Source organism: Lissotriton helveticus, chromosome 5_1, assembly GCF_964261635.1.
Source record: "Lissotriton helveticus chromosome 5_1, aLisHel1.1, whole genome shotgun sequence".
NCBI classification, from domain to species: Eukaryota; Metazoa; Chordata; class Amphibia; order Caudata; family Salamandridae; genus Lissotriton; species Lissotriton helveticus.
In genome coordinates, this window is record NC_136065.1 from 223019278 (window position 1) to 223039920 (window position 20643).

The window sequence follows — 20643 nt, forward strand, 5'->3', positions numbered from 1 at the left end:
TCTCCAGTGTCTTCCTTCTCGTCCATGTCTCCCTGGTCTTGTTATCTGCCTTTTTTTTTACCTCTACTTGTAATTGCACACATGTCACTTTTTCCTCTTGTAACGTATCGCTTGCTACCTCTTGTATTTTGTTTGCTTTTGGCACATGCACAATTGTCATCTTTGCCTCATGCAATGTAACGTTTGCTTTTGTAACACGTCCACTTGTAATTTTCTCCTCATGTAACGCTACTGTTCCCATTGTGAAGCGCTTTGACACCTTCGGGTAAAGTCCGCGCTATATAAAAACGCATAAAGTAAATAAAAAAATAAATCAAATCTATTCTCCCTTTCAACAGCTGTCAACGTCTAGCCTCCTTTCACTGCTCTTTTGTGTCCATGTCTCCTCCGTTCACCCTCTCTCTACTCTGGTTTCTCCAGCGCCGTCGCATCTTTCTTAACCTCCCCCTCTCGCTTGAACTCTTTCTTCCGTGGTCTACTGTTCGGGATCTTCAGGATCTCAGCGTTCCCAAATCCCAAGTCTCTGTCTCCCACCCTGAATAACAACTCCACGCTTGCCCCTGTTGGTGGGTCTCCCTCTTCGGGACTCCAGCATCTGTCTCCTCACCTCTTCCCGCCCTTCAACGCTCCTCCCTTTATCTGGCCTCACACTGTGTCGCTCCGAACTCCGCACTTCCCTGCCTTTGCATCTCTATCTCTGCCCCCCCCTCACCCCCCACCCCTTGTGCTCTTCGCCTCTCCTTCCCAATTCCGTCCTGCCCTCCAGGTACACCTGGTTCTCACTCCACAGAGTCCACACACCCCTCTGCCACCTCCACTCACCTCACCCACTCCCGCCGCCAGGGCTACAGATGCCTACAGGCCGAGCAGAGCCGGCCTCACGTACACACTCATTATCTGAGCCCAACATGGCCACTCCACTAAAGCAAATATCTCCCCATCTATAAATATTCAACATTTTGGTATCTAACTACCAGTGCAGGTTTGACAACAGCCAAACAATTCCTACTCTGAGTGTGCATCAATCTTAGCACACTTTTCATGAAGAAGTTTATTAAGAAATGATAAAGCCTTGAAAAAGCGACTATTGAACATTGCGTGTTGGCTTTTTTTTATTTTTTAACACTAAACGGACCCTGAAAAATATCTGATGAATATAGATAGGATGCTTTGAACTGTTATTTATCAGAGGAATAAAGAAGCTCAAAAGAACAAGCATTGCAAATGCAATAGGTCTCGCAATAACGCGAGTCTGAACTATTAGCATTGTAAATGATAATGCTCTTTATTTTTGAGTTCTGGTTTTTGGAACATAAATAAAAGGCTTTGTCATTTACACGGCCTATAGCTTAAATTTGCATTAAAACGAGACCTATTGCATTGCAAATGCTTGTTTTATCTGGTGAGTAATCGCATTGTCAGATCCGTGTTAAGGGACCTTCATTGATTGATTGATTCAATTAACTTTGTTTAGATCCCATCAAAGACACGCCGGCCTGCTGTCTCTCCGCCTTCCATAGGAATCCCACGAAAGGGCCACTTGCATGCAACTCAAGGGGAGTTTGTGCATGAAACCCAAGCGGCTCCATGAAGACACACCAGCTAAAGTAAATGTAATCACTCCGTGTCCTTACTACACAAGTTCCCCATCCCCGCTGTCCTAATGAAAACCCTTTCATATGGGTTCAAGCTGCCACTTATCCCTGGGTTGAAACGTTGACGATATCTACTGTCTGCACTAAAACCATAATCCCCTCGGACTTTAAAAATATTTCTAGAAGCCCCTTCGTGTTGAGGATTCTGTCATTCTTTTTTGGGCAGACAACTTGCAGGCTGCTCTAGCACTACATTTTATTGTACTTTATCTATACAGTCACTTCATACTTTTATTTATTTTATTTTATTTAGGTTTTATATAGTTGGTGGAGAACACATCTTTCTAGGATTTTGGAAAGAAGAGGAAGGTTAGAGACTTGCCTGAAGTTATTTAAGTCATTTCTGTCCAGGCCTGTTTTTTTTAGCAGTGGAGTGACTTGTCCAACTTTCAGACAGTCTGGGACAACTCCAGTTTTTAGGGAGCTGTTGATAATCCTGCACCACAGTGGGGCTAGGGAGAGTTTCAGTTTTTTGGTGAGTTGAGCCGGAAGGGGGTCACGGGTATGAGATGAAGGTTTAGAGGTGGAGATAAGTTTGACTATCTCTTCTTCTGGAATGGGCTGAAAGAGTGACCAAGGTTTAGTAGTGGGTGGAGGGGGGGGGGGGGTTCTACCAAGCACCCGACCGTGTCTGCTATGGGAAGGGGAAGAGCAGTTGGTGATCAGAGATCGTTCGATCTTGGAGATCTTGTCATTAAAGAAGTTGGCGAAGTTGTTGCATCGTTCTTTGGAGACCAGCCCCAGGGAAGTGTCGGGTTTGGAGGTTTGCTGTCTAATAATCCTGAAGAGTTCCTTAGGTCTGTTTCCAGAGTAGAGCGGAAGAACATAGATTTTTTGTTCTTGATGTGATTGTGTTTCTTCCGGATAGTTCTGAGTTTGTCACACTCGCAGGTAGTGGGCAAGCTCCTCCAGCGTCTTTCTGTGGCTCTTAGTTGTCTCCTTTCTTCATTAGTCGAACCAGGATCTGGACGGAATGGTTCAATATTTCTCTTAGTTTCAAGGGTGCTAGTTGGTCAAGGAGGAGTCCCATGTTCGTGTTATAGAGCGCGGTGAGGTGATTTGTGGAGAAATCTTTGTCACTGGGTAGGAGCAACTTTAGTCTATCATCCATGGCGTCCAGGGGGATCTGGGTGAGATTTCTTGACCGTTTGGGTGGGGTCATGAGCAGGAGGCAGGGATAGGGCTCTTTGGTTGATGTGGAATAAGATCATGTGGTGATCTGATCAGTCCACTGGGAGGATCTTGTCGATCGTGATTGCATCTTGGTGGGCAATGATGGCATCCAGGGTCGCTCCTTTGTTGTGGGTTTCTTCAGAGCAGTGTTGGGGAGAGGTTATTGTCACAAAGGAGAGTATTGAGAGATTGAATTAGTGTGTTATTGGCTTCGTTCCAGCGTAAGTTGAGATCACCCAGGATTTTGAAGTTAGTGTTTTTGAGAGCACCGTGGGCGATCAGGTCAGAAAGGTGTTCACCAAAAGTGGGGGAGTTGCGAGGTGGATGATAGATAAGGTGAACAACTAAAGGGCGGTTGTCCTTAGTCTTGATGGTGACAGATAGACATTCAAAAGAGCTGTAATTGCATGGGTCCATTACAGCAATGTCAATGTCATCTTTATGGATGATGGCTACACCCCCCCCGCGTTGATCTTTTCTATCTTTGTTGATGATGGTGAAACCTGGGGGCACCAGCATGTCTAGACAGGGTGGGGAGATCTCATTTAGCCATGTCTCTGTGATGAACGCAATGTCTAGGTCCTGAGAGGCTGGCTTCAGCTAATTCCGTTGCATGCTTGGGGGCTGATCTGCAGTTAATGAGCATGCAGTTAGTCGCTAGATTACTTTTATTCCCATGCTTTCCTAATGGGGCCCTCGGTATGGAGGTGAGGGAGGACGGGGGTCTTGGGGTTTTCACGAGAGGAAGGTCTCTTCCAAAGCCCGTGATCACTTGAATATTGGAGTTAGTTGAAAATGGGAAAGGGGAGTCGTAAGTGGAGGCTAGGTCCATAGCTTCTTCAGCGGACATTGCTGCTTTCCTTCTGGATGGTCTTTGTTGTTGGGTCTCCGCATCTTTATCAGTGTGTCTCTGAGCTCCAGGCGCGGAGGCTTTGATTCCTGTGAGAAATTGCATCATAGCGTCGGTTTTAGAGGACCTTAGCAGTCCCGAAGTGGGGTTTTCGGGGCGTAGAGTCAGTCGGATAGGAGGCCATTAGTTGGGAATGTTGGGGCTTTCGCTCCCTATCTAGGTTGGAAAGGATTTCATCCAGGCCTCTGAATATAATTTCTAGCTGGTTTTCTAGTCGATCCAGCCGGTGACCCATATCTTCTGGGGCTGTAGACTTGCAGTTCTGGGTAGGGACATCTCGAGGGTTGGGGGTCAGGGTCGCCTTGTGTGGTCTAATGTTGAGTGGGTCCGCCTGGCTGACTCTGTTAGTGACCCTCGGTAGGGTGTTTAGTCGTGGGCTCTTCCTCAATGATTCTGCAGGAGTGCTGTGGGGGTCCATAGACCGAGCCCGAGGGATGATGTTGTGCTGTTGAGGAAGAGGAGAATGTGGGGGCGATGAGGATTGCTCTTCTTCGGGAGATAAAGAGGGGTCAGTATACCGATCCCATGAGATGATGAGGTGATGTTGAGGAGGATAGGATTGGGGGGGCAGTGAGGACTGATCTTCCTTGTCATGTTTCGTTGGGATGGGGGAGTAGGAGGAGATTCTGGGGGGGTGGCTAGGGGGTCTCATCAGGGGAGTGGAAGTAGATAATTGCTTCTCCTGATGGGGCCCCTGATGGGGCCGGTTGATCGGGGAGGGGGGCTGGGGTGGAGCGTGACGAAGAGAGTGCAGATGAGTGGAGCGAAGAGTAGGGAAGAGGGAGTCCAAGGCCTCCAAGTTCTCGTTGTTGGCCTGTATCAAAACTGTGCCAGTTGCGTAAATGGTCACTGATGTATTACCTTTTCTAGTTGCCTGGTTGGGAAGAGAGGTCACCAGTTTCCAGCTATGTGAGGTGGTCGTTATTTTAAATATGTGAAGGTGTGTTCTTAGAGTGGTGTTACAGCTCTCTGGTCTATCTGTGTGGAAGATGAGATCCATCTTTACCTGCCCTTTGGAGGAGCAGTGGTACATGTCTACAAATATCGTTTCTGGGTGTTGTCTAATTAGATTATGTTTGTGATTCCTTCTCGCTTTAGGAGAGAGGTTAGGGGGGAAGCTAATGGCGAAGGCATTCGCGCTGTGCGGTTTCATGTGGATCGACATGGGTGGTTCGACGGAGACTGGCGTGTCTGGTGACATGATTGCGTATGGTGTGAGCGGGACGGGATGAGCTATAGATGTTCCCACTACTTGGAGCAACCTTAATTCTACTCTACATAGATATTGTCATGTATTTCTACTAAAAAACAATACATGCTTTTCATTGCTTGGATTTTCTTTTCTTTTGTCTTGTTGATTTGGTCTTAATTTGACCTTTAAATCATTCTGGTCTTAAATGGTAATTGTACATCTGTCAGCCTGCACCCATCTCAGCTCTTCTTCTCCGTGTCCTTCCCTGGCCGCACCTCACTATGAGCATACATCTCCCTGCCTACCTGCAACCCCCACCCCTATTTCTGCCCCCACCCCATGGTGTTATGTCTCCATGCCTCTGTTGCTCCGAGGCTTCAGCTTCCTCAGCCCGTACTGTACTTGCGCCTCTTCTTGAACCAGCCATAATTTGAAAGTGTAAACCATATTCCATTCAAAACCTGGATCTCCAAAGTCCTCACAGGTGTGAACTTCTACAGCTTTGGGCCCATATTCTTCTGTCACTTATGAGTCGTGTACAGTTGTTAACTCTTGGTTATGGTAAAAAGCTTACGCATGAGTCCAGAATATCAACGTTATTCTCTAGGCTAGCATTACAGGTTTGTTTACTTCGTTGATCATATGCACATGGTCCCTGCTCAGTCGAACACAGAACTTTGTGGGACTCGTATGGACTTCTACCACCTTTAATGGTCTTTTCTCTTGTTTTTGTGCTGGTTTACTTCTTTGTTTAGCTGAAGCGCATGAAGGAGCTGGAGCAAGAAAAGGACTTTCTGATCCAAGGACTCGATGCCCTGGAGCGCGCCCGGGAGTGGTACCACCAACAGATCCAGCTTGTGCAGGACCGCCAAAAACAGTTGGGAAAAACCAAACCTCCACAGGTGAGTCTGGCAGTCCCCTGATACTCCCCGCCCTTCTCTGGAATCTGTCTTTTCTTAGCCTCTCTACTCCCTCTTTGCGAAACCGCCTGCCTTCATTCAATTCAGTTGGTTTATTGAGCAATTAAAAATGTAACCATGATAGCAGCCGTTCATCTTTACATCATAACATTTTAAAGAGCACTATAAATCATGATACAGCTGCAGATATTCTTTTAAGACATAAGTGCATATAGTTGACTTATGCTTGGAGCAAAAACGTAACTACATGTGTGGTTAATACGTCCTAAAGCTGGATGAATGCTGTGTTGCCATGGGTCACGGCTCCTCCATAGCAACTTGCCTTATTTAGTACACAGTCAAGAATATTTTTTGCACAAGAATACAATGTACTGCTGTCTTGAAGCTCATGTTGTCAAATGTGTGTAAGCAAGCGGCATCTGAAGCGTTACTTCCCGTTGGACGACACCCTGCTAGGGCATCGAGACCCAAACAAAGGTGTCGCTGAGCACCACGATCAGCAGTTCGGTGTCCCAAATTACATTGGGAATGGCAAATGGGAGTGCATGGTAGACATATTTAATAAACATTAGTTAATTAAATCACAATAGCAGCCTGCTAAGAATCCAATTTTCCTCAAGCTGAATAGTGTGGGTGAACACTGTCAATTACCCCCCTCCCACCCCCCACATCCCATGAACATTAAATAACATTTGTTGATAATTTGTGGTCAGTCATTGTTCAGCCATATAGGCAGCAAGCACTCTGGCAACCTCTGGCCATTTGAGTACAAGGCTATGGCAATATTGAGAAGTGCCAGTTCCATGCCCATGTGCTTCAATGTGAGGCGCAGCTCTGGCCGTGTGGCAGTCAAAGGCCGAACTCCGATCCATGAATGACGAAGGAGCCCCTCACAGCCATGCATATTTGGCCAAACACACATTTAAAATAAGGCACCGCAGATCAGTGCATTGAGTTCACAGTGGGATCCATTCCTTTGCGCTGGCCACCAAGAGTTTTCGAGAATTTAGAAGTTGGATTTTGAGTACATAAGGCAATAACCGGAATCTGCCCTGTATGCCTTTTTATGCATTGGCATGACTGCTGCACTGGATCAGGTGCTCTCTAAAAGTGGCACATTTTACAAACGCAATAATAGTGTTTGTTAACAGTGGAACCTATTATTAAGAAAAATATTTGAAGAATTCTGTATGGAAGCCATTTGAAACTGGTGACCCCTGGCTGCATTGCTACTGATGCTCAGAATAGACCTCCTGGTAAGAATTTGATTGTTGGGGTCTCAAGTATGTAATGGGGGTACACTGAGTTTGGAGCATGTATAAATTACCGATATGGTTTTGCAGCCCCTTAGAGGAGACATTAGCTACCAAGGCATTCGGGATTTTGCAGAAGTTATTGAATCCTAGTGACAGTTTTGAATCACAGTGGAGAAAGCCTCCTATTTCACAGAAGCTTTCTGACTGCTCGATCAGGTGCCATTGAAGTAGTCCGGCTCTGATAGAAACAGAGACAGCATCCAGCATTTAATAAAGTGCGTGAATTTAATATTGTAACTAGGGGATTGTGGCCACAATCTAGGTTACCGTAAATACTTGAGGATAGTGGGAGCTTCTCTTATGTGGAAAGAGACATGTGCCACGAGGAAAACCGAGGAAAATATGAACTGAAAACTTCGGCTTGCATAGGACCTTATGGGAATTGGGCCGGAGTGCTGTACCAAGAAGGAAAATGAATGGTTTGATCTGGGACAGGCGCATCTATGATGCATAGTTCAGAGTGAGCTGATATGTGCAGCTTTCATCCATACAAGTGGCACTGGCTGCGGGAGGCAACCACTAACTGCGGAAGGCAACCTCCGGCCGCGAAACGCAACCACTGGCCAAATATTATATTTGTATCCTTCTTTGGCCTACACGCTTTGAAGTGAGTGCACAGGCTTTAAAGTGTGACTACGGAGTTGCGCACAGGTTCAGGACTGGGTGGTCCGCCTACTGGCTCAAAAAAGGTTGGAGAATGATTTTCAGGCTCAGGAAGGGTCAGGATTTAGTATTCAGGCTCTGGGATGGTCAACCTAGCTCAGCTTGTCCAGGTAACCTGGTGTTCTGTTTCAAGACCACAATTCCATCCTCCGATCAATTGCATATGACCAATTAAAATCAAGCAATAAGGAAAATGTGCCTCCATACTAAATCTCCCAGAAATTAGAATATATTATGAAAAGCATTCACACACACGCTGTTCATTTAGTTCCTCCAAACTAACACTGTCGAATTCCTAATTACAAAATCATTGTTTTTTTTTTTGTTTTTAGCCAAGGTTTATCCCTGTTTTTCTCCACTTCAGCATCTTGCTGTTCATTCACACAACCTGAAATTAATGGAGCATCCCTCGATGTGTATTTTCCTTTCTATTTTTTCAACATGTTTCTCCTATCTACACTTTAACATGTGGGCATTTCAACAACTTGATTACTTGTAAGCTATTTTTATCTCTTATTGCACCTGTTAATGAATCACCTTTTCATCATATTGCTACAGTGACTGTCATTTAAGATCGGGAATGTCCTCTTTTTTTTTTGGCCTTTAGAGCTTGTGAATATTATGTGCCAGCTTCTTATAAAAGACCGACAGCAACTATATTTCACACATCTATTGTGTCCGAAAAATTGTTTTGGATAAAAATGTTATGCTCACTATCATTCTTTGCGATATTTTTTTTTCTTCAATAAAACATTTCTCTCACTTTGACGTGGTGCGCTTCTGCTGCCCCGCTCCGCGTGATCTCTCAACATCAAGACGGCTGACTGGTGCTTTAAGCTTCAGGATGCTAGCCGCCCTGGTCTAGAGCTAGTCCCTTATCGAGCCTTTCCCTTTTACAAAAAAAAAACCTAACAAGAGTTGGACTCTCACTCTCTGGCCTGCGTTTGAGTTTCCAGTAACTAACTGTAAAAAGAACATATGCATTATAAGGACTAGCAACAGACTAATGACTTCATAGTTTTTCAGTTCTGAAAAAAGTATAGAGGTAGATCATTATCACCCCGCTTTTGTAATGTGCGAATAACAAAGGCCCTTTCTTTCATTCAAAATGTGGTACAATCCAAATGATGGGATCCCCATTGCCCGTGTGCATGCCTGAAATACCAAATCATGTGCACTGCAAATGAAAATTGCATGAGATGCACTAAAAGTGTGACACCTTGTAGGCGGCACACATTCATTCCTTCTTCCCCCTAGGTGTCCTTTTAGAGGGACAGGGAAGATTCTTGGCATCCTCCAGGATCCCCCTTAAGTACAAACTTTCCCTTGAGTAGAGGGCATGGGGCGTAGTTCTCCCCTTTGAAAGGTGATACTGGTCTACCTGTGTGCAGATTCTGATGACACTTCAGTGGCTGGGCTGTTAGGCCGCCTCAAGATTTCTGCATGGGCGTATGCAATTTGGGTAGGAGACTACCCTCGTCTGTACCTCTTGTGCCACCACCATCCACAATTAGTGTGACATGATCTTTCTTTTGAATTCACTAACTTTGAAGTCTTCTGCACATTCTTATCAAAGATGATCTTAATACGCCATTTGATTCTTGTCTGTGCGACCGGGACCATGAGCCTCTTTACTAATACAGTTGTATGTATCCAGTACTCCATCTTAACTGCGCTTTCTGAAGCACTGTACAGAACACAATTATAAAGTATGACTCTTCCCCTTTGCCTGTGCTGCCCTCTTGTACCCTCTCTGATCTAGAAGCAGTCTTTCTTTTCGCCTGATACTTCAGTTTAGGTTTCTTTCTTTTTCTTTGCAGGATTCTTTAGATGAAAATCAGAGTTATCTGAACAATCTCCTCCTTCCCAAGTTACAGGAAGTGAATCGCTGCCTGAGGGATCTGGTTTCCACTACTGGCAAGGTGAGTGTGGATTTGGTGTAGAAAAATCTTGTTTCAGACATGTTTATAGTTGAAAGGGGACATTTTCAGGAGTGAATTTAAGATAAACTTCAGCAGGTGTGCTCTGGTGAGCTACTAAATAACTGTGTTCTCCAGCATTGATTTACTCCTATACTGCTAGCTTTCTCCAGAGGTGCAGGCACCTACTACTGCTACTCCTCCTCCTCTTCCTACTCCTACTCCTACTCCTACTCCTACTACTACTACTCCTACTACTACTCCTTCTACTACTCCTTCTACTACTCCTTCTACTACTCCCACCACTACTACTACTGCTCCTCCTCCTCCTACTCCTACTCTGCCTCGCTTTGGGGAATACTGCCTATGTCTGGCTCCAAATGAGAAAGGCTGGCATCAGTATTTCTCCACTTCTCTGTGATGCCGTTAACACAGGTAGTTCTGAGCAAAGCATAATTTTTTTGTGTTATTTCTTTGTCGGTGTGTAGCATCTAATACAGTTTTTTTTCGATTTGATGGAAATTTTCCAATGGTGAGCTCCTTCCTCTTCCAAAACAAAGGGTTTTTCAGACAGACATTCAGCGTTTTCCATAATTCAAAAACAGTCTTCAAAGATTTGCATCAATTTTCCCAGGAAGATGACGATTGCTAAATGTGTGGCTAGTCTACTGTTTGAGCACCAAATACACAACTTAACTGCTTTCATGCAAAAAAATTTGCAACCACCGCTAATGGGGAATAAAGCAGTTTGAAGGACTGGATTCTTTCCTCCATAGTTTCATCTTTTCCCTTTCCGCCTCGGACTACTCTTGGTGAAAAAAAAATGTCTTAGTCTGGTTTTCCTTCTGAGGGAAAGGCCTTCCAGTCTATGCATAGCATATTCAAGGCTACCAGGCCACAGCCATCCGCTACCAAAGCTCCCACTTCTAAATATTCCCTTCCATTGGCTTCTGAAGCATGTAGTTCTTAGTCCCCCCTCCCCCCCCCCCCCCCCCCCCACCCCCCAAACCTTCTGACTTCAACCGTACACTGATCCCAACAACCAGGGGTCAATTAACCCCCTGATCTGACCGCACCCTCCTAATTAGGGTAGCCACCTACCTCTTTGTCTTTACAGACAACAGTTGCCAGTCCTATACTTTGGTGCAATAGGCTAATGTTGTGTGTGTTGTAATTTTGTCTTACTTCCACTAAGCTAATTAGACTCCCACATCTGAAATTGGTGATTTGTAGATGAAAAGTTCAGGGCTGAAGATCGTGTATATCGTGATCATAACTGCATATTAACCTGAAGGAGGTGCCCAAACAAGGCGTGTGATTGCTAAATAGCACACATCTTTACAAGAGGAGTTGTCCTCGCCCTTTAAATTATTGCCTTGTCTGGCGTAGCTCGTGGAGACCTGGCCAGCCATCTAGTTTTGCATTACTCTAGAACTGAAACAGCCTCTAGAGGAAGCTTCCTACTGACCTCTGTAGGAGCCTAGATTTTAGCTTCTTGGCCGGATATAAATAATGCTTCTCCTAATTGGTTCTATTTGATCAAAGACCACCCTGTCCCAAAGTTTGTAAACACTACCAAATGCAGACCACCCTGTCCTTCCCTCCCTTAACTGATCTCTATTTAGATGTGTTCTTGTAGATCAGTAATGCCAAAAACTGTAACTGCTCCTACGCTCGTTGCCACTTGCAGCACAGTGCTCTGATGCCAGACTGCCGGGCCACTTGAGGTTGTAGCAACACAAAAAGGTGATAGATGTAATGCTGAACATTGCCAAAATCTCACCCCTAGTCACAGATCTGAGTTTAATCGATCGTTCACTCGTCACTCACACATGCTTTGGAAATCCAGTTACTAAATCTTTGTACATAACATTGACCACACGGTAGTAGTGAATCAATGTTGCTGTCAGCTTTCCATCAGTTTCACTCTTCGAACATAGGATGGGTCTCTCTGGTACTGTCTTAAAATGATTCTGCTCATTACTACAAAACCGATCTCAGCGAGTCCTAATCAATCATGACTTATCTGATCAGATGCCGGTCACAATCCGCATTCTCCAAGCTCTCTACTACTAAAACACCAAACATTCAACAGGGAGAGCCCGTTGGAGCGAATCATAGCTCAGTGGATTGCGGATGGGTTAGAATTAGATGACCAGGATTGGGTGGAGGCGGTTTCCTCCCCGAAAGTAGTCCCCATCCAGATGAGACTCCGTTTTGTCCGGCTAAATATCCTACATCACCGGGCACCGTTTGGTATGAATGGGACGGGGAGGGACTGGAGAATGTAGGAGAGAATGTGGAGACACTGGTACCCTAATACATACAATTTGGCATTGTGCGGTGATACAGGTATTCTGGGCAAAGATTTATGATGAATTAGGAGAAGTCTTGGGTGCCGTGATAAGACCAGAGGCTCGTAGAAGTTTGTTGAATGTTTGGGAACCCACCGATCTAAATGTGTATCAGAAGCAATGGGTGACGCTGGCATACATGGTGGCTAAACGCAACATAGCACAGCTCTGGGGAGCCAACCAGCCACCCCGAGTCACAAAGTGGGCGGAAGACCTAGACTGGTGTATGTTTAGAGAGAGATCGGTCTATGTAGCTAGGGGGTGCCCGAGGAAGTGGGGGAAGATTTGGGGGGCGTGGAATGATCACCGTAGGGGGGAATCTGTGCTCCACTCGCACCGACAATGGATCAGGAAGCGCTGGATTACCCTTGACCTGAGCGTATAAAATGCTACGTATAATTCTGAATCTTGCCACAATAACTCGTGTTATGAAAATGGATGTGATCACCTGCGATTTTTATTTTTCTGTAATGTGTCCCTTTTTTTTTTGTTTCCCTAATAAAAAGAGTTTAAAAAAAACACATTTCACAAAAAGAAATCTTTTCATTCCATTCCACAAAAAGAAATCTATAAGAGAACTTTCTCGGGAATTGCCCCCAAAAATTTGGAACTTTCTTCCTGCAGAGACCAGGCCAATCTCTTCAGTCACTCTTTTAAAAGGAAGTAAAAATTAGACTACTGAATAATGTCCTTCCTCTCTGATGCGACTGTCTGCACTAATTAATTGTTGCCATTTTTACTATGACTCTTTGAATCATCTATGCACTCTATATGTTTTTCCCTTTGTTTAGCGATCGGGCTCCTCCCTGTGACTCTATATCTTACTCCTTGTACATTCGAGGCTATTGTTATTTTGTACAGCGCTCCAACACCAAATGTTGGTCTTGTTCACCCTTTATAAAACTTCATAAATAAAATAGTAGGCTCTGCTGTCTGATACTGGCATGGTGAGTGGCTACCTTGTAAAACGTGGTGTAAAACTTGTATTTCCAAATCCCACCAATAGAATGGATATTGCAAAATGGATGGTAAGTTTAGAAACGTGTTTTTTTTTGCTCGCTTATTAACCCCTTGGCTGCGGTGGTAATTCCGCCGCAGCGCTAGGGGGGAGGGGGGGCTGCGCGGCACCCCCATGCTCGTGACGGAACCACTCCGCCACGAGCCTCGGGCACGCTGTGCTTGTGACGGAGTGGTTCCGTCATGGCCCCGCCCACTCAATAGAACGTGCCGCGCAGGTGCAAAATCAGCGCCGCGCAGGCTCGGCGGCCGGGCCGTGACGGAATCACTCCGTCACCAGCACAGCGCGTCTGTGGCTGGTGACGGAGTGGTTCCGTCACCAGCATCGAGGAGGTTAAACTCTTTTATGTAGCTCTTGTCCTTGTTCTCTAACACTTTTTTGCTCTTTGGTCTTGTTCAAGCTCTGTGCCATTAATTGATCTGCAAGTCCTGGGATAGCACAGGACTTGCTTCACAAACCACACAGCTGCATCTTATTTTGCTAAAATGTGCACTACAGCAAGATTGGATCAGTACTTTTTTATTAGGAAGTGGTCTGCTTTGCTTTGAAAAGCTGTACATATGTGGCAAAGAAGTATTATCAATATTTGACTATGAACTAATTTTTATGACTGGCCTAGGGACAACTTTAGCTGGAATGCCCGCCTCATGTTTTCCCCAAAAATCATAATTAAAATACATATGTATATACATACAAGGGCTTTGTCTCCACACTCTTCATCAATTGGTCAGTTCAGGTGTCATTCACATTTTGCATCCACCCACGTTTTGGCATTTTGCTACACCACATGTACACATACCCCTAAAAAGAAGTTCAGAAACCTTTTAAAAGGCAGCATTTCTTCTTCTCATTAGTTTTAATGCTTGATAAACGTTTGTGTTTTTTTTATTATTAAAAAAACCAACTCATTTTGATGTTGGTGGGACTGCCACCGATAGGCTGTCGGTAGTGGCCCCACCGACATCCAGGCCTTCAGTCAAACCGCCACTTTACAATGCAGACGGTTGGACTGCAGCCTCTTACAGGCTCAAGGAGCCTGTTGGGGAGGTGGTAGAACAGTAATCCCTACAATGAAAGCGGGGCCTGTGCAGGCACTGCCGTAGAGATTAGCATGTCCATTTCCCAGAGCCTTTTCATGGTGGTTCCACTGCCATGAAAAGGCTGTCGACAGGGACTTTGGGGAGACCCAAACAGGACCCCCGTCCCCCATGAGCGACTGCTAAGTGACGAGGGGGGTGCATGTGGTGCCCACCCCAAACATCTGTGCACCATGTGCCAATCACCACATAGTGCTTGGCACATGGTACATGGATGTTTGAAAACATGCTGTTGCGGGGTATAAAAACACACAGGGACTTTAGGTGAGGTCAACGCTGGCTTTATTGATTTTAATAGCCGTCGCCGGCGAATAGTGTTCCTGTAATAAGGCAAAGGTGGATCTGTATCCATTCTAGCCGGTGAGATTTTCTCCTTCCTGGAGTCCGCTCCGGGTTTTCTCCTTTCTCCGGTTCCTCGGGGAGGGGTAGACTCCCTGGACTCCGTTGTGATTGTTAGGGATAGCCCAAAATGTAAAAAGAAAAGATAGACTTGATTCAGTCAGGGTTCTTCTATGTGGCGGATAGGGGAAAGGGAGTGAGGGCTCGCACACGTGCACAAAGTCTTAACTCAAAGCAAAAACGTGAGCAAAACAGGTGCCGGTTGCGTGAGGGTTGGGGTTGTGCAGGGATAACGCCGAGTGGGTTACGGTGGTTTAAAACCCTTTCGACCCGCCCAGCCCACGATACGGGAACGTACCTGGCTGAGCCACACTTCCCTTGAATTGCGGCTGGGCGAAACGCCTTGTCGTTGGCCTCCTGGCTCTTCTCGTCGCCTCAGCTCTCGGGTCTCCTGCTCTCGCCTCTCTCCTGTCTCCATCCTCTTCCTCTCCGCTCTCCTTATCGTCACCTCCACTACACACGTCCTCTCCTCCTCTGGGTGCAAAACACACTGGTTTGTCTCCGCCGTCGGCTTTTACTTCCGTGTCCCCGTCAAGGCAGGGGGAGTGTCCATGCTCGGGCTCGCCCAGTTAAAGAATCAGTGTTCTTCATCGCCTTGACTGACCGAAGGAAACGGGATGTCGTGGTCTTCGGTCCAGCGCTCAGCTTGCTGCATAGATAAGGGAGACAAGGGGTTGTTGGCACACACAGGGGACATACCAGTACCATAGGTTTCCTCCTCTGCCGCCCTGTCACACATGCCTATTTCTACGGTGGCTTGTGCTGCGGCCCTTTTCCGGACCGCAGCAAAAGCCGCAGTAGAAAAATTCAGTTCCCGACCGCCTACACTGCGGTCTTATCAAAATATGGCAGGTAGGACTACCGACTACTTTTCGGGTGGTCTCAATCCTGCTGCGATATCCGACCACCATAGTAATGAGTCGCTGTGTAAGTTCCCAAGGCCAGACCTGTTGGTTTTGCCATTGCTTCTTTGTTTGTTGTTTCAAAGATGACATAAAAAGATTTGAAGAGCTGTACAAGAGCGTAAATAAAAATCTACAATACTGCTTAATGTGACCATTTTGACGAAACTAAACGGAAAAGAGAGATTAACCACGTTTAAAGGTTGCAGTAAGTATTTATTGAATTGGACCCCAATACTTTCAAGACCTCAGTTTGTTTTGCTTACAAAATTAGATATTTTATCTGTAACTGTCTCCTCTTCTGCCGTTATCAGCACAAAAGTGGGTCATCCTCTGCTATCAATGGAACTGCAGTCGCATCGCCAACTTTCACCACCGTAGGACAGCAACAGTCCATCAACATGCTGAAGGAACAAAACCGACTCCTGACGAAGGTAATGCCATACACTGAATAGCCTACTTGGTTCGGCGAGGTTTAATTCTACTGAGAGGGCAGGGGTATGGATGATCATAGGAGTAAATGTTTGAAAGTAATGTGTGCTTTCTGATTGTGGATGGTGGGGAGTGTGTACTGAGCCTGTAGATCATAAAATCTCAAGGGGTATAGACTAGTTTTGAATTGTATGAACCTATGAGACACCGAATACAACCAATTTGACAAACAGATCAATAAAGCGGAAGGTGCACAGTGCTGCATTTTACGCAGTTTTGCGGTGTGTGTTTGTGGCAACATAATGAACCAGAAACAGTTAAAAAATGTGACTAGCTGTAAATAATCATGGCTGTCTGACCAGCAGACGATCCTTGCGCTAATGGACGTGATGTGACCTGTATTTTAGTTTTAAAACCTAATGTTCGAGGCATGTGGGCTGCTAAATTCATATCTTAGCATTAGATCGCCGCCTAGTGTTGGGCTCGGATGATTGCACATTGTTGTCCTGGAAGAGTCTTCGAAGTATCCTGAGATAGGTGGCTCCTCCCCTGGACTACAGTGCGCATGGGCATCGGCTCCATCCCCAGATTGTTTTTTTCCGCCATTGGGTTCGGATGTGGTCTCGACGTCTTACTGTCGGAACCAAGTAAAACTAACTTTTAGCGGCCAAAAGGCCTCGATTTTATTGCGTCGGTATTGTCTGCGCACGGTCTCGAGTCTTCCGTCTCTTGGAGCCGGAATAAGCGGAGTTTTCTTCGCTCTCTGAACTTTGAGGCCTTCTCATCGCGACACGACTGCAAGCCTTTTCGGACATGGAGCGGAGCCCGTTTAAGTACTGCCCGCTCTGTGGGTCCAAGTACCCACACATCGATCTACACCCCGTCTGTAACAAGTGCCTTTCGCCTGACCACGACGACGGAAAGTGCAAATTGTGTGCGCAGTTCCGCTCAAAGAAAACTCTCAAGCTTCGGCGCGAGGTGCGCTTGGAAGCTAAGCAAGCGGCCCCGGATCCGGAGAACATCTTCGGCGACCAGGACGAAGAGGTCCAGGGTCACCATCTACAAATCTCCCCACCAGAGACGGAGGTCGAGGCGGATCCGGGAGACGACGACGGAGTCGCGGGTCAAGGCCTTGAATACGTCGAAGAGGTAGGAGACGACGATGAGATTTATGGGGCCGCGGCAGACAGCTCGGGGGACGAGCTCTGCCCCGAAGGTTACGAAGATACCGACCGGGACACGGGATCGCCTGTCGGCCTTACCCAAGACCCGTTGCCGCAAGCCACAGCCCCACCTTCGGGCCCGGCTACGGACTCACTTGCTGAGCAGACTGTTTCGAAAACGAAACTGAAACCATCGGGATCGACGACACCTAAAATGGCCGACCCGAAAACGAAACCGAAACTTAAGGACTCGAGTGTCCCTAAGATGGCTGCCGTGCCGGTGAAAAAGACGGTGCCCGCTACCCCATCGGCTCCGTCGACCTCCGGTCCGCAGAAGCCGAAGAAGTCCGTCGATTCCGATGCTGCAAAATCGAAACCGACGCCTGAGGAGGGGTCCTCCAAGAAAGATGGTCGGCACGGGTCAGCGGCTACGACGCCGTCCAAGCCCGCCAAAGTCGGCTCCAAGGAGGCTACGCACAAGAAGTCTGCGCCCCGGACTCAGAAATCGGAGGCGGTGAAGACGGGTTCCGCGCCCAAAGCGCACAAGGCCCACAACGGATCCGAGGGACCGATCAGACCATCCTCGTCAGCGACGAAACCCACTGTGAGTGAGACGTCCCTCATCGCAGACTCACTGCAAAGAATCAGGGAGAAAGCCTTTGCCCCGTCGGCTCCGATACCATCGCCGCAGCCGCAAAAGGACACTCCAGCAAAGCCTTCTGGGAAACTTCTCTTTCTTTTGCCACCTAAGGAGGCGCCGAAAGCGTTTTCAACCAAATCGGCTCCGAAACAAGTTTCTTCGCCGGCTGGCCCGCTTCCACGTCGGGTACTCGAATCAGAAGACGATTCAGAGCATTTCATCGACGCTGACACAGGCAAGCTGACCCTCTATAAGAGGAAAATCACTTCGGAGCCAGTGGACTCCTATGTCATCCCACTGAAAAAGAAGAGGGTGCCCCTTGACGCCTCAGGCCTCACGGAGCCAATCCAGCCTCCTCCAAGACGGAGCCCTACTCCCTCCCCAGAACACTCTGCGGGTGAGGGGTATGATGAGGACGAGCAGTACAATTTCCCTATCGATGAACCTGATGCACAACCGGATTCATACGATGACACTGGTGACCAGAACACCCAGGGTGTGGGGCAGGACCCGCAGCTCTTTAATGCACGTGCATCCCCGACTGAGGACTCAGCAGGCTTTCATGCACTACTTGAAAGGGCGGCAGCCAATCATGATGTGGACATGCATGCCGACCCGGTTGAGGAAGACTTCCTTTTCGACACCTTTTCAGTCTCTGAAAGGACAGTAAAGACACTTCCTATGCTAAAAGGAGTCCTCAAACATGCTGGGGACATTTTTAAGGAGCCTACAAGAGCGAGAGTGGTCAACCCTCGCATTGAAAAGAAGTACAGGCCTGCACCTGCGGACCCCGCCTACATCCGGGGACAATTGCCACTGGACTCTCTTGTGGTCGCCAATGCCAGGAAACGTGCCAACACCCAGACAACGGGTGAAGCTCCTCCCCCGGATAAGGAGTCCAAAGTGCTAGAGGCAGGGGGCAAAAGAGTAGCTGCACAGGCATCAAACTTTTGGCGCATCGCCAATACACAGGCGCTCTTGGCGCGTTACGATAGGGCACACTACGACACCCTAGAACAGGTTGTACAACACCTGCCTCCACAGTTCCAAGAAGCTACACAACTGCTCATTAACGAAGGGAAGCTAATCTCAAACGCAGCCATCAAGTGTGCGCTTGACGCTGCAGATACAGCTGCTAGGGCTGTCAACACTAGCGTTATGCTGAGACGACAGGCGTGGCTACGCATCTCAGGCTTTAAACCGGATATTCAGACAACAATTCTTAATCAACCGGTCAATCCTGATAGTCTGTTTGGTCCAGATGTTGACACCACCCTAGAGAAAATAAAAAAGGACACGGAAACTGCTAAATCCATGGGGGCCCTGCAGTCTCAACAGTTTCGTGGCAGCAATTTTCGTCGCTCAGGTGCACGTGGGGTCACCAGAGGACAAATGGGTCAACAATCCCAGTTCTCAAAAGGTGGGGCACAATCCTCGTTCACGAAACAGAACAAGGGAGGTTACAGGAATAACAGCAACAGAGGTCGCGGCAGAGGAAACAACAACCCCCGCTCCTCTACTCCAAGCAAACAGTGACTCTCTGTCACTGCCCCCCGACCACCTAACACCTGTCGGGGGGAGACTGCAGCAGTTCCTGCCCGTCTGGAAAAACATCACCACAGACAGGTGGGTGCGACAACTAGTCCAGTATGGTTATTGCCTAGAATTGAAGTCCACTCCACCCAACATCCCGCCAAGGCAAAGGCCTATGTCCGCAGAGCACTTGCTCTTATTGCAGCAGGAAGTAGTGGTGATGCTGCAAAAGGGAGCAATCGAGCAAGTGCCGGTGGGAGAGGAAGGCACAGGGGTATATTCCCTGTACTTCCTTATTCCAAAGAAGGACGGATCTCTCAGACCCATTCTAGATCTACGCCCCCTCAACCTGTACATACTATCGGAACATTTCCACATGCTTACACTGCAACAGATTCTTCCCTTGCTAAACCAAGGAGACTTCTTAGCAACCTTAGATCTCAAGGATGCGTATTTCCACATTCCACTACACCCGTCACACAGGAAATACCTCAGGTTCACTATTCAAGGCAGGCACTACCAGTTCAAGGTCCTACCCTTCGGAGTCACAACAGCCCCGAGGGTGTTCACCAAGTGTCTGGCGACAGTAGCGGCGCACCTCAGGAGGCAGAACATCCATGTCTACCCCTACCTAGACGACTGGCTCGTACAAGCCAAGTCAGAGCAGCAGTGCGCCGCGGACATGTCAACTACAATTCACCTTCTTCACGATCTGGGTTTCTCCCTAAACTACCCAAAATCGCATCTTCAGCCGGCACATGTCCGGCAGTTCCTAGGTGCAACGATCAACACCCTGACGGCCGAGGCTCAGCCAAACCAAGTCAGGATAGACAGCATGCAGGCCCTGATCCAAAGGTTCAGGCCACAACACTCGCTTCCAGCGAGAGTGTTCATGCAGTTGATAGGCATGATGGCCTCCTGCATCTTCATAGTCCCTCACGCACGGCTACACATGCGCCCGCTCCAGGAGTCACGAATCAGTGGACACAGGCTCGTGGACAATTGACAGACCTAGTGTTGGTTACCAGTCGGGCATACGACTCTCTGCATTGGTGGACTCCACACAATCTTTGCAAGGGCCGACTGTTCCAAGAGCCTGTGCCGCAGATTGTCCTGACAACGGACGCATCTCTCCAGGGATGGGGAGCTCATGTGCTCACTTACACAGTGCAGGGACTATGGTCAACGCAGCAACAGAAGATGCACATCAACTATCTGGAACTGATGGCAATCTTCATGGCGCTCAAGTCCTTCATTGTACATCTGTGCAACAAGGTCGTGCTAGTCCGGACGGACAACATGACCGTGATGTACTACATTCAAAAGCAGGGAGGCACCCACTCGCCACAGCTGTCTC

At 47.4% G+C, this 20643-nt stretch overlaps 1 protein-coding gene across 1 annotated transcript in view; it reads left to right on the forward strand.

Annotated features, from left to right (window-relative positions):
* Positions 1-20643, forward strand: part of SAPCD2 (suppressor APC domain containing 2) — a 90822-nt gene that overhangs the window by 50142 nt on the left and 20037 nt on the right. Inside the window, exons 3-5 of the mRNA XM_078642047.1 lie at positions 5686-5832; positions 9650-9751; positions 15833-15952. Of these exons, the coding sequence (XP_078498173.1) occupies positions 5686-5832; positions 9650-9751; positions 15833-15952 (369 nt within the window). The remainder of the gene's footprint in view (positions 1-5685; positions 5833-9649; positions 9752-15832; positions 15953-20643) is intronic.